General features: G+C 37.5%; 1 protein-coding gene across 1 annotated transcript; it reads left to right on the forward strand.

Moving 5' to 3' along the window:
* The first annotated feature begins 600 nt into the window (after nt 1–600).
* Nucleotides 601–3,850, forward strand: LOC149848583 (abscisic stress-ripening protein 5-like). The gene is made up of 2 exons (XM_090011861.1): nt 601–816; nt 3,501–3,850. The coding sequence occupies exons 1-2, from the start codon at nt 601–603 to the stop codon at nt 3,681–3,683; spliced, it is 399 nt and encodes a 132-aa protein (XP_089867987.1). The 3' UTR covers nt 3,684–3,850.
* The last annotated feature ends 9,111 nt before the right edge of the window (nt 3,851–12,961 follow it).

Raw genomic sequence — 12,961 nt, forward strand, 5'->3', positions numbered from 1 at the left:
TATAGACCTTTCTTCCCAAAAAAAACAGATGGGGTCCGTCGTACGGTCCAACCAACGTACGGCTAGTATTAAGCCACGGGATTATCACCTGGAATGTCGATTGATCTTAGCCGCCCGATGCATCGATTGGACGGCTAAAATTTTACGGCATCATATGTCAAAGGATGGGATCCCTTCTCCCTCAGGACCAACCCAAGAACCAACCTTACCAGCCTGCTGAATTAAATAAAAGAAAATGCGTCTTCTTCAAGAAGACCACATCCCAGAGATTAATCAAGGTCAAAACAGGACATTACAATAAACCTATCAATAAAGAATTTCCAGATGGCACATTCCCCGAATATTTAGCAATTCCAAGATAAAATAATAACTAGCACCAGTTGAGGATATCTACGTTATCAATTAATAAACAGACCCGTGAGATCCACCAATCTCAACAGTCCAAAGAGTCCTTGATCTAAGAATAACCTTTCCCAGATAAACCTCCCCTCTTTAGCCTATAAATAGTCCCCTAATTGGCCTGACTTCTCCAACTTATTCCTAATTTGTAACTCTCCCTTTGTTTTTGCACTTTGAGTTTTGAACTTCTTTGCTATCAGCATGGCTGAGGAGCACCACCACCGCCACCACTTCTTCCACCACAAGGAGGAAGAGGCACAGCCTGAGGGGGTACTATACGACGGGTCCGGCTATGCGCAGACCACTGAGGTCAAAGTTGCAGAGCCGCCGATCGACTACAGGAAGGAGGAGAAGGAGCACAAGCACCGGGAGCATCTTGACGAGCTTGGAGCTGTTGCTGCTGGTGCTTTTGCTCTGGTAAATTAATTCAACTAAGTGGTGGCAACCACCCTTTGGTGTGTTGTTCATTAGATTAACATGACAAATTCATTTTTTTATTAAGTAATGTTGTGCTTTAATGTATTATTATGAAAATATCGTCAAACAAATTAAAAAATTTCAATGCTAATTGGGAGAAACTTTTTTTTTTTTTTTACAAAAAGAAACCGGCCGGCGTAAAACTCTGAGGGCCTACCCTCGATGACAGGGAGTCACGTCGACCCCAGAGAGTTGCCAAGCTTCGGCTTACGTAGGGGGTGACGCCTATGGGATTTGAACTTAGACTGCCCGTCAAACGGCTTATACAGGGGGTGATGCCCATTGGATTTGAATCTAAACTGCCCCTCAAACTCCTACGCCCCAATCACACTACGCCAAACTCCTTGGGTCTGATTGGGAGAAACTATTTGAGAAGCCATGTTCATTCAAAACTATATATAGATAGATGGAGGGAGAGAGAGAGGAATAATATTTGCTACAATAAATTGTAAAGACAATCAACTTAGCAAAATATTGTATTTTTTTTTAGTTTTTTTGTTACATCTAACACCATAGATGTGTTCTCTAAAAAAAACACCATAGATGTGATTTAATTATATATATTATTTACCAGGAATCGACTTTTGGATCGCCAGAATCCAACCCAACATGTATACAGGTTTTTTCGGCGATTAAAAAAATCAACTGGTATGAATGTATCAAATTTTTCCCACTCAGAGAAACATTTTTTCATTGAAAAAACATAATTCAGGAATTGATTCTACTAAATCAATCATGATGGTGAACACATCTATGAGGTTAGATTGAGCAAAAACTGTTGGATCATATTTCAGATCACACAGTTTCACAATCGTCATCATGATATAAAACACGAAATAAATCAAGAAATACAACAGTGTAAAGAACATGATTAACAGACGACCGAAACAGTAACAGGGAGCAAGCATGGCATTTTCCGCATCAGACCAAAATCCAGACGTAAGCATATAAACAAACACATGCACAGAACATAAAGAAAACAACATGCACATGTTTAGAATATGCAGCAGGCTAAGGCGTACGAAAGTACTCCCCTTAGAGAAGATTCGCCCCCACATACTGTGCAGATCAGGGTCCGGCGTCCTTCCCCCAGGATACAATAGCCACGACAAACCGAACGGTGCACTCCGATGGATCGTCCTTCGAAAACAGCCTCTTCGAACCACAGTTGCAGAACAACCCCTTTCGGGATAACTCACAGTTATGAAACGTGGAAGGAGCCCGTTACGGAATCCGAGGGGACTTCGAAAGATCGAGATCCGTTACGGAATCCGAAGTTCCATAACGGGCACGGATCCGACCCGTTACCGAATCCAAAGAAACTTTGGGTAAAAAGATACTTGTCTTGATTGGATATGGCCCTTTAACCCGACCCGACCCGACCCGGCTCGGCACGGCGGGCGGGCGCGCGCGCGCGCGCGCGTGTGGTGGTCATCCCACTCCCTTGTTCTCAGGAACAAGTGTATGAGTTCACTAATTGCTTATAAAGCTCTCAGAAAACTCATGCAAAAGCAATATGGGACTATTCCACCTTATCAAGACCTCTATCTTAAACACCTCATTCCTTCTTTGAATTTCTCTCCATTCTTTCTTACACCTAACAAAAACAACTTCAAAACTCGTGAAATTTCAACTTTGATTGTAGGTACAATCGATTATATATATATATATATATATTATTTAGTTGATATGCAAGCTTGGGATAACCCCGTTGTGATTTGAACCCCATGCCCCCTTATCATTGTGCAACCCTACCATCCAGCTATCTCTTTGACCCATATGTGTGTCTACATATAAATCATGATAAAATCATATTTCCAATGGTGATTGGAGAATTGGAGAAATTCTATATTCGAAAGGCCATATCCATTTAAGACTTCAATAAAAATAGTTACTTTATATTTAGAGTACCAGGCACACACAGACAGGTGTGTGTGTGTGTGTTTGTGTATAAAGCCCTCCAACTTTATAAGAACTTGCTATAGAAAAATTTTCACCAATGTCTAAACCTATTTCATGTGCCTTTTAATCCCCTCACCATTGACTCCCACACTGGATAAGTATATTTTTGAATTGTTAGTTTTGCCTTTTCCGAAGGTCAAGTGATGATCATGTTACAGGTTGTTTTTTTATTTATCTATTTTTCTCACTAGGATGAGCTGCTGAACTTGACCACAAACTTAACATATGGTGGAGGATTTCTCGTACACGAAAAACCAAGGGCATGTTTGGGCAACACAGAAAACACGACCAAGTTCATGAGCCAAAAATTCGCACTAGCTACAAGAACACTAAAATTCATGAACTTGGTCATGTTTCTTGTGCCCTAATGGAGCCCGGGGGTAGGTTGTACGGCTTGTGCCTGATCTTTGGTAGTGTTTCATGCAACTTCAGTATTTTATCCACGAAATAACTTTGGAGTTCGTGAACTTGATCATGTTTTACCGAGTTCATATCATAGGCTCAGTGATCATCAAATTGATTGACAATTATGATATTCTAATCCATTAAAACTAGCTTAGACTTGGTCCACTAAGCTCGAACCTAGGCAAATCTAAATTGGCTAGGGTCCTCGAGTCGATGCTGGTGGAAATAAATTAAAAAATTCACTTGGTTTTGTGCAGCATGAGAAGCATAAGGTAGAGAAGGACCCAGAGCATGCTCACAGGCACAAGATAGAGGAGGAGATTGCTGCTGCAGCCGCAGTCGGCACCGGCGGGTATGCATTCCATGAGCACCATGAGAAGAAAGAGGACAACGAAGAGGCTGAGGCTGCATCCGGGAAGACGCACCACCATTTCTTTTGAGTCATTAATTGGTCTTGTTCTTTTAGTGAACTAATTGCAGGTGATGGAGGTGTAGTTCTCTGTAGTGGTGTTATCTCGCGAGGTTTCTAATAAAGAAGATTGTGTGTGTTTTCCCTTCTTATTTTCTTTGTTAGCGAGTTTTTATATGAATAATATTGGGTATGTTCATATCACTATGAATGAAAATACTTGACAAAGCTTGACATGATCATCCTTTCATCAGTATGATTATATATTATCATCATGGAAATAACCTAAGTTGGCAGAGACAAATTGAGCCACGTGATGCAATTACTTGACAATGGCAAAAACTAAATAATAGCACAAATAGTCATCAATTGCTTGGTGTTTCTTTTTTTTTTTTGAGAATATATGGGCTTATCCATGAATTCCCAGAGTTCATGAACCCCAACTTTTCTAGTATGCTAGAAAAACTACCCCAAGTTCATGAGGTGCTTGGCATGAGACCTGATATTTTCACTAAAAACATGCATTTGATTGGGCAGACAGTACTGTGTAAAAGAGTCCTGTCTGGAGACTGCTTGCCAAGTGCAAAGGTGTCCTGGACAAGTCAAATTTTTGCCCCAGGTGTTATGCTCTTTTTTTTTCCTTTTTGGTTTTTGTCCTAGGTGTTCTAGACACCACTCCTCCAGAGAAAGGGGTAGAATAATGCAGGGCACCTAAAAGGTGCCTGGCTGGGCAGGGGCGGAGCCTGGAGTCTAAACTAGGATGGGCACAAATGCACAGTAAAAACATAAATCAAAACCCTGAATTCTGTTAATTGAAAAAGAAACATAAAATCCTTAAAATTCTAACCAAAATCAGGCATGTATTTATGAAATCATGTTTAATGTTGATTGGAATTAAAAAGAAAAAATGCTTAATTAAATATTCATGGTATTTAAGAAACCAAATAAAAAACTTAAATTCTAAAAAATCAAAGATTTAGGGGTTTAATAAGTAATTACCAAAATCAAACATTCATTAATAGAATCTTGTTTAATGATATATAAAAAAAATATTGTAAATAAACATTTGCAGCATTTGGAAAAATGCTAACCAAATTTCATGGATCTATGTTCATTGAAAACATTAAACAAAACCCCTAATGTTCCAACTAAAATCAAGCATTCATTACATGCCTAATTGCTAATTAAAAAATATACAATAAACCTTTAAATGTTAATTAAATATTTATTTTATTTAAAAAAACTAAAAAAACAAAAACCCTAACAAGCATCATACATCATGCTAAAAAAGCAAATAAAACCCTTAAAATCAAAACATTCATGTTGTTATCATATAATGCTTAAGAAAAAGAACACAAAAAGAAATTAAACCCTTAATTAAATGTTTATATCATTCAAAAAATTCCAAATCAATACCTTAATTCTTAAAAAAAAATCATAAATTTATTCTAACTGAAAATAAAAAAAAAAACTAATTGTCTAACCAAAGAAATAAAGAGAGAGAGAGAGGTGGGTATGTACTCACCACACTCGGCTCAGGGTCACCTGACCCATAGTTTGCCCACCGGGTGACTCAACAAAAAATCATTTGGGTCTGACTCGCGACTCATCAAGTCAATGTCGATGATTGATTTTTTGTGTATATTTTATAAATAAAAATTTTAAATTATAAAAATACATATATAAAATATTAAAAAAATAAAATAAGAAAACATGTAAAACTCGGATGAGTTTCACTGGTTTATGTCGAGCTTTCACTGGTTTTTTGCAACTTTCGGTTTTACTTGAGATTAGAAATCGCTAGGGTGTCTGCTTGAACTGAGTCATCGAGTCAACAGTTTGACTTAGACAAGTTTGCCAACTATGCCCTGAACCATTTGGGTCCAGCATGAGTGGTGTCCACCTCAACCTGGGGCAATGCTCACCCACAGTCCAGGTCAAGGTGGGCACTACCTACCTACACTCCAGGTTAGGGTGGGCACTACCCACCTTGACCCATTAGTGTTTGAGCTTTTTTTCTGGGTCAGGATGGGAATGTGCCCACCCTACCCACCATGTGGCTTTGCCCCTATTGTTGGGTGCTTGGGACACTATGTTCCAAGCATCCCAACCATGCAACGTTTCCATGGGAAGGACAATATTGATTAGTAGACATTTTTTGCCCACAAAGTTTACAAACCTGGTCATATTTCTTTTTTTTTTCAAAGAAAAAATTATTTATTATGGATAGGAAGGATTTGCATAGTACAACGGTTCCTCCAAATGATGAGGTATCATTTAGAGGTGTAAGAAAAAAAAAGTGAAAAATAGACCACTGATACATAGAAAAGATGAGCAAAATGGATTCAACTATAAAGTGGCTAACGAGCCCAATTTGTTGTTCCCCAATCCAATTCATATCTAGGCCTGACTGCTTCATATTGAATCGTTCTCGTAGCCCCATCTTGTTTGTTTGCATTCGTAGCTCCAATTTGGCCATATTTCAGTTCAAGATATTCTACTAAATTGAATCTATAAACTTGATCAACCCTTTCACATGAATGGCAAAGTCCATTCTTGAATAATTTTGTTCGTAGAGATCTTCAAAAAAAAAATCTGTCAATATTTGATGATGTTATAGTAATTATGTATCATGGCTATTGTGATTGTTAATCGTACAATGAAAACTTTTAACGAAAAATGGTAGTACTATATGACAAAAATGATGCATTTCTCGAAATGTCCTAGAATTTTCAAAATCTTCTCAATGTTCAAAACCGCAAATATTTGGATGTAAAATGACTATTTTAACCTTTTCATGTATGAATTTTCTCCCAAATATGTGCCAAAGTATTGCATCAAAGATCTGTGATAGAATTTGTCACTGATTTTTTACCCCCAAAATAAAGGATTTCAGAAAAATACAAAAAAAGAAAGAAACTAGACAAAAAATATCTTTCTAATTAACAATACCTAATTCACTGAAAAATGATAAATGATACTAAGATATAACCCAGACAATGTTCTTAAAACAAGAGATGAACATGCACAGTTGTGCCTATCATGATTATTCTATACTATTTTTTTATCACCAAGACTAAAAATCTAGAAAAATAATAAAAAAGAAAGATAGATCAAGGCATTAGCTTTTCAATACCACCAAGATCACCTTGATCTGATGAATGGTTGGAAAAAAGTATTCTCTGAAAGATAGATTATTCAGTTGTTCATGTTTGCGAAGCATGTTTTGTTTTAGTCCTAAAGCTAACAAATGAGAACCCTAAATGGGTTTTCGGTTCTGACTGAAAACAGTAAAGTTATAGGTATATGTCTTAGCTTTTCAACAACTATAAAAACACAGGTTTTCAATGTCAAATTAGAGAGATACATATATGAAAATAGAAAGTTCTATAGAAAATATGTGAATATGCAAATTTTCTTATATATATGTGGATTTTCTCATATATATATATATATATATATATATGTGTGTGTGTGTGTGTGTGTGTGTGTGTGTGTTGTGTGTGTGTGTGTGAATTTTCTCGTAAACATGAGAATTTTGTAATATGCATACTTTCAACTAAATATTTGTAAAGTTCCTCTTATATATGCAGATTTTGTTCTAAACATGCCAATTTTCTCATCTATATGTAGATTTCCTCATAAATATATGTGAAGTTCCTTATATATATGAGAATTTTCCTTTAAACCTGCAAATTTCCTAATATATATATATATATATATATATATATATATATATATATATATATATATATATATATATATATATATATAAAGAGAGAGAGAGAGAGAGAGATTTTCTCATAAATATATGTGAAGTTTTTCCTATTTATATGGATTCCCCCTAAACATGCAAATGTTCTCTTAAAATAGGTGAATATGCAAATTTCTTCATATATGTGCATATTTCCTTTTAAACATGTGAATTTTCTCTTAAATATATATGAAGTTTTGTATATATATATATATATATATATATATGTGTGTGTGTGTGTGTGTGTGTGTGTATTTCACATGTTAAAGAGAAAATCCTCATATATAAGAGGAACTTCACATATATTTAATTGAAAATTCGCATATATAAGAGAAAATTTACATATATATGAGAAAATATATATGAAAAAATTCACATATTTATAAGGAAATTCACATATATAAGAGGAACTTCGCATATATATGAGAAAATTCGTAGGAAGAAATTTACATGTTTTGAAAGAAATCTGCATATATATGAAGAAATTCACATGTTTATGAGGAAATCTGCATATATATAAGAAAATCTGCATGTATATGAGAAAATTTGCATATTTTCTACAAAATAATCTTTGTTCTCATATATGTATCTCTCTAATATGAAGTCAAAAATCTGATTTTTTATAGTCGTATAAAAGTTGAGACATAGGCCTATACCTTTACTATTTTGAGACAGAACTAAAATCTCCTCTAGAATTTATGTTTTTTAAGTTCTCACCGAACCAAAAATATGTTGTGCAAATAGGAACAATTGAATAATTTATCTTTCAGTGGACGTTTCTTCACAACCGTTCATTAGATCAAGGTAATCTTACTGACGTTGAAAAGCTACACCACGATTTGTCTGTCTTTTTATTATTTTTTCAAATTTTTGGTGCAAGTGATCAAAAAATAGTATAGAATAATCATGATAGGAGCAATTGCACATGTTCATCTCCTATTTAAAGAACCTTAGTGTTTGTTCATTGTTTTTACCGAATCAAGTGTCGTTAAAAAGGTATTTTTATCTAGTTTCTTTTTTTTGTGTTTTTCTAAAATTCTTGATTTTTTATGTCAAAAAGCAGTGATAAAGCCTGTCATAGATCTTTGATGCAATACTTATGCAGATAATTGAGAGAAAATTCACATCTGAAGAAAATTTACACATATGAAAGTTAAAATAATCTTTTTACATTTGAATATTTGTGGTTTTGGTCATTAGGTAAATTTTGGCAAATTGTAAGGTTTTTGGGAAAATACATCATTTTTCCTATACAATACGATCATTGATTGAACATTTACTATGTAAAAGAGTAACATTTTTATATAAGAAGCAATTACACACGTGTATGGTTCCCAAGACTTAACCATTGACCTTGAAAACCAATATGCAAGTTCTGCAACATGTCGATCCCTATTTCCCCATCATGATCTCTCCAAGTAAAGGCACGTTTGGAAGCAAGAAAAAATTGCACATGGAAAAAAAATTGCCTATGAGAAGTTTTGATATGATAATATAAAACTTTTTCACTTGTTGGTGTAGCATGAGAAAGATGAAGGGGGTTTTGGGATCAGGTCATATTGAAAATTACTAATAGTGATTTTCATTGTCCACCGTACATCTTATTTGGAGGTATGGCCGTACCACCTAAACATCTAGGTGGTATGAAAATGCCCTTAAGGGAGCGCAAATGGTGATACAAAAATACCCTTGAGAAAAGCTCAAAAGGACTCTCCATGGTGGTTATCCCTACCACTATAATGAGGGTGGATATTGAAAATATCACCATTGGTGGTGATTTTTAAAATCATCTGATTGCAACTTGGGGGGAGAGGGAGGTGGCGGTGGTGGTGCAGCTTCTCCACCTTGTTTTTTTGGACCTTGTCGCCAAATTGGGAACTTCGTTCTTGAGCTCACTGGAATTCCTTTGACTTCGCATTTGTCGAAATTAAATTTGTTAGGGTTTGGTTGTTGTGGCCCTTTGCGCTGAAATGATGAGAAAAGGCGGGCATGACGAGGGAAAGCTGAGTGTGGACTGCAGCTCAACATTGATGGAGGAGAGGAGCTGCTGGTAGCTATGGAGGGCGGCAGCCAAAGCGGCGGTGGTGACGATGATGTCCCGGCGGACATGAGGTGGGAGGGGTGAGATCGTGGAGAGGTCGGTTGGTAGTGTATATTAAATGTTTTTTTTTATAAAACATTCCTCCACGTGAGGGGTGGAGGAATGTTTCCTATAAAAATTGTACTTTTTAGAAAAACTATTAGAAGAAAATTCTCTCGTTTTGGGATGCATATTTTATGTTTTAGGCCTAACAAATGGATATTGCTGATTCCATTTAATCGCTCACACAGAGTTAACTGGCATAAAACTCTAGGTCTCCCTTGCCCACCGAGAAGTACCACTCAGCTTTGACCTTACAACAAAAGAAGCGCAAGAGTGGGTTTCGAACTCATGACATATTGTCAACTTGGTGATGTTCACCAATCACTCGTGGGCCCCTTGTGCGCACCATTCTTTTCATTTTACAGAATAAAATGTCAGGAGGTTTAGCATCTTTCCATATGACAATGCTTGCTCGGTAGCCCACATCTGATCCCATTGAGAGCCCTACTTTTTCTTGAGATATTGTGATGGATAGTGTAGGCAATGATGAACATCATCGCAACCCTACTGTACCTAATATGTTTATGTTTCTGAACAGTGACGCTAAGGGTGGTTCGGTGCACCCACTTTATCCAGAAAAGTGGGATAAGATGAAACATTTCTGCATGTCCATTATTTTCTGGACAAGAAGATCCAACGACCTCTTAAGGATACATTATACAGATGACACACATTATAGTTTTTTTTTTTTGCTCAGAGAAGCCGCCCCCAGGTGCATTGACCTGCTGTACTTATGGTCGCTGTCTTGTCAGAGTAAAACTCCGAGGGCTTACCCCTTGACCCAAGTGAGTTGTTAAGCTTAACCTAGGCTGCCCGTCTAAGGGCCCAGGCCCCATCCCACTAAGCCAAACCCCTTGTATGACATATATTATAGTTGGGGCAGTCTGCTACAAATTTTCTTTGGTTCATCAAAATTTAAAAAAAATATATATTATTCTAACTCTTTTCTTTTAGAGTATCATTTATTTTTAATCTGTATTAAGGACATTTGAAGACTCTTAAGAAACGTAAAGCACATTAACTCTCTCTCTCTCTCTCTCTCTCTCATGTGGACTCTTTCATTCCTTTTTATAAATTATATAATTTGAAGGAAATAAAAAGTTAGCTTGTATTAAGGGCAGTCCCTCCTTTAGGAGGGTGGCTTTGGCTATTGCATGTTGAAATTAGAGTAGATGGGGTTTTTCTTAGGGCTGAAAAGGGATATGGCGTGGATTAGTTTTAGGCCCATTCACATCCATGAATCCGTCTAGGATGGGTGGATATGGATACAGTCCGTTGAGGCTAGATATGTATAGCACCATTCCCATTCATTAGTACTGTATATTTTTTGGAAAGTGTTACAATGCACAACCATTTGTGCATTTTAAATTCTTAAGGTTTTTGGTTATTTTCTTCACTATTATTAAATTCTTAACAATTAATGATTAGTCTACCTTGTTACAAACGCCTTGCATCTACCCACCGGTTACCCATCTGCCATCGGAAATGAACACTCCCTGTAAGTACTGTAAGAAATCAGGCTGTCTAAACCCAAAACCCCTTAACATTTAAACCCAGAATTCATTTATCACCCATGGGAAATTTATGGAAAGCCTTTCGTATACTGCCAGAAATTAAGCCGGAGACCTTTCAATTGATTTACGTTTACTCACTGTAATTTTGCTGCAAGGTTGACTTCAATTTTCCTGCATACGGATTACTCTTTCAATGATTTCTTTTTTCCATTGATTTAGTGGCGTGGCGTGTTGTAGAAGCATCGTTTTAGTGGCATGTTTGATCAGAGATTTGGGATGTACTTAATTTTTCTTCGATCGAGTACCTTCGTATCTCAACTTACAATGAATGATTCCTCACTCGAGAGAATTATTCCTGTTAATAATATGATATATTTTTCTTTCAAAAAAAGAAAACCAGAGATCAACATGGAGGGCATTATGTGTGTTAGTGAAGCCTAAACGAGAGAGAGAGAGAGAGAGAGAGAGAGAGAGAGAGAGAGAGAGATGCCGAAAAGAGTGGAAAGTGATCTTCGTATATACTGAGTGGATCTTGATGAGACCTTTTTCGGGTGGAATCGTCAGGTTTGGGCAACAGGATGATAGGTTAAATGTTAATCCGAAGAAACTGCACCTGGCATGAAGACGTTGGCACGACCTGCCATATACATAGGGATGGCAGTGGGGCGGGGCGGGGGACAAGGTCTCCACCCCCACCCCGCCTCAAGCTTAGAACTTCCATCCCCGCCTCCATCCCTGCACGGGGATGGATTTTAGCCTCCACCCCCGCCTTCATCCTCGTTTCATGTCCTCCATCCCCGGTTCAAACGGGGATGAGGCGGGGCAGGGCTATTGCGGGGAAAAGTGGTAGGGGCAGGGTGGGGAAAAGTCTACGTCTATCCCTGCCTCCATCCCCGTTTCCCTTCATCCCCGGTTCAAACGGGGTGAGGCGGGGCGGGGCCCCACTTTCCCCCGGTCCACTGCCATCCCTAGCCATACATAGTCATCATGCCGGCAGCTTAAAACTCTGAGGCTAGCACCTGGGGCCTATGCTACATGTTGGGTTGTGCAGAGGGACAACACCCATAAGAATTGATCCTCGACTGCCCGCCTAGCGGCCAAGTTCCCCCCTTTGGGGGCAAAACAAAAAAAGGTTGAAAAGGGATTTTTTATTTTGGGTTTGGATGGCCTGATTTCGGGTAAGCACTCACATGAAATATAAACTTATGGTGGCTTTTCGGGCAGGTAGTCACAAGGTGCAAAGACATTACACAAATGCAATGTGCCCCTGCAACTGCTCACCCTCTATGAGCAGATGTGTACGTTGAATCTTGCCAACATGAATATCATTTTTCATGGCCAAATAGATTGGATAATCGAATGCCAAAGGTATATGGTGGTATAACTGGGTTTGCCTAACAAATATTATTATAAATTCATTGCAAATATTATTATAAATTCATTGCTTTATCTTGTTACGATCATGCATATGTATTTAAATGGCCATGTACCCATCTTGATTAAAAATACATGTCCATTTACCCACCTTATCTTTGTGAGGAACTCAATAACATCATGAAATACATTAATCACGCATCATCTATGTGATACAGCCTGCCTGTCAGTTGTGGGGCCCAACAATAGATGAAGGACGCATGTCAAGGAGTCCGTCTCGGGTGCAATTACATTGGGCCCTACAGATAACAAGAGAATAGAGGGCACTAAGGTGCAGCTGCATACTTAAAACTGTGCAATATGATTAAAAAGAGAGAGTAGTCCATGATAAGCACAGACGTCAAACATCAAGCAAAGAGAGACATGGAATACCAAACAGCTACTATATGCAGCAGCAAGTGAAAACAAACCGAAACGACTACCAAAACGGCATAAAACGAGAAACAACTACACCACCACGGCTT

The sequence above is a fragment of the Nuphar pumila genome, chromosome 1 (assembly GCF_984573655.1).
Source record: "Nuphar pumila chromosome 1, dmNupPumi1.hap1.1, whole genome shotgun sequence".
Classification (NCBI taxonomy): domain Eukaryota; kingdom Viridiplantae; phylum Streptophyta; class Magnoliopsida; order Nymphaeales; family Nymphaeaceae; genus Nuphar; species Nuphar pumila.

Excerpts from the sequence above, each read along its gene's own strand:
- LOC149848583 (XM_090011861.1), top strand. The coding sequence starts at position 601 with ATGGCTGAGGAGCACCACCACCGCCACCACTTCTTCCACCACAAGGAG. Across the intron at positions 817-3,500 it reads CTGCTGGTGCTTTTGCTCTG|CATGAGAAGCATAAGGTAGA; the intron begins GTAAATTAATTC and ends GGTTTTGTGCAG.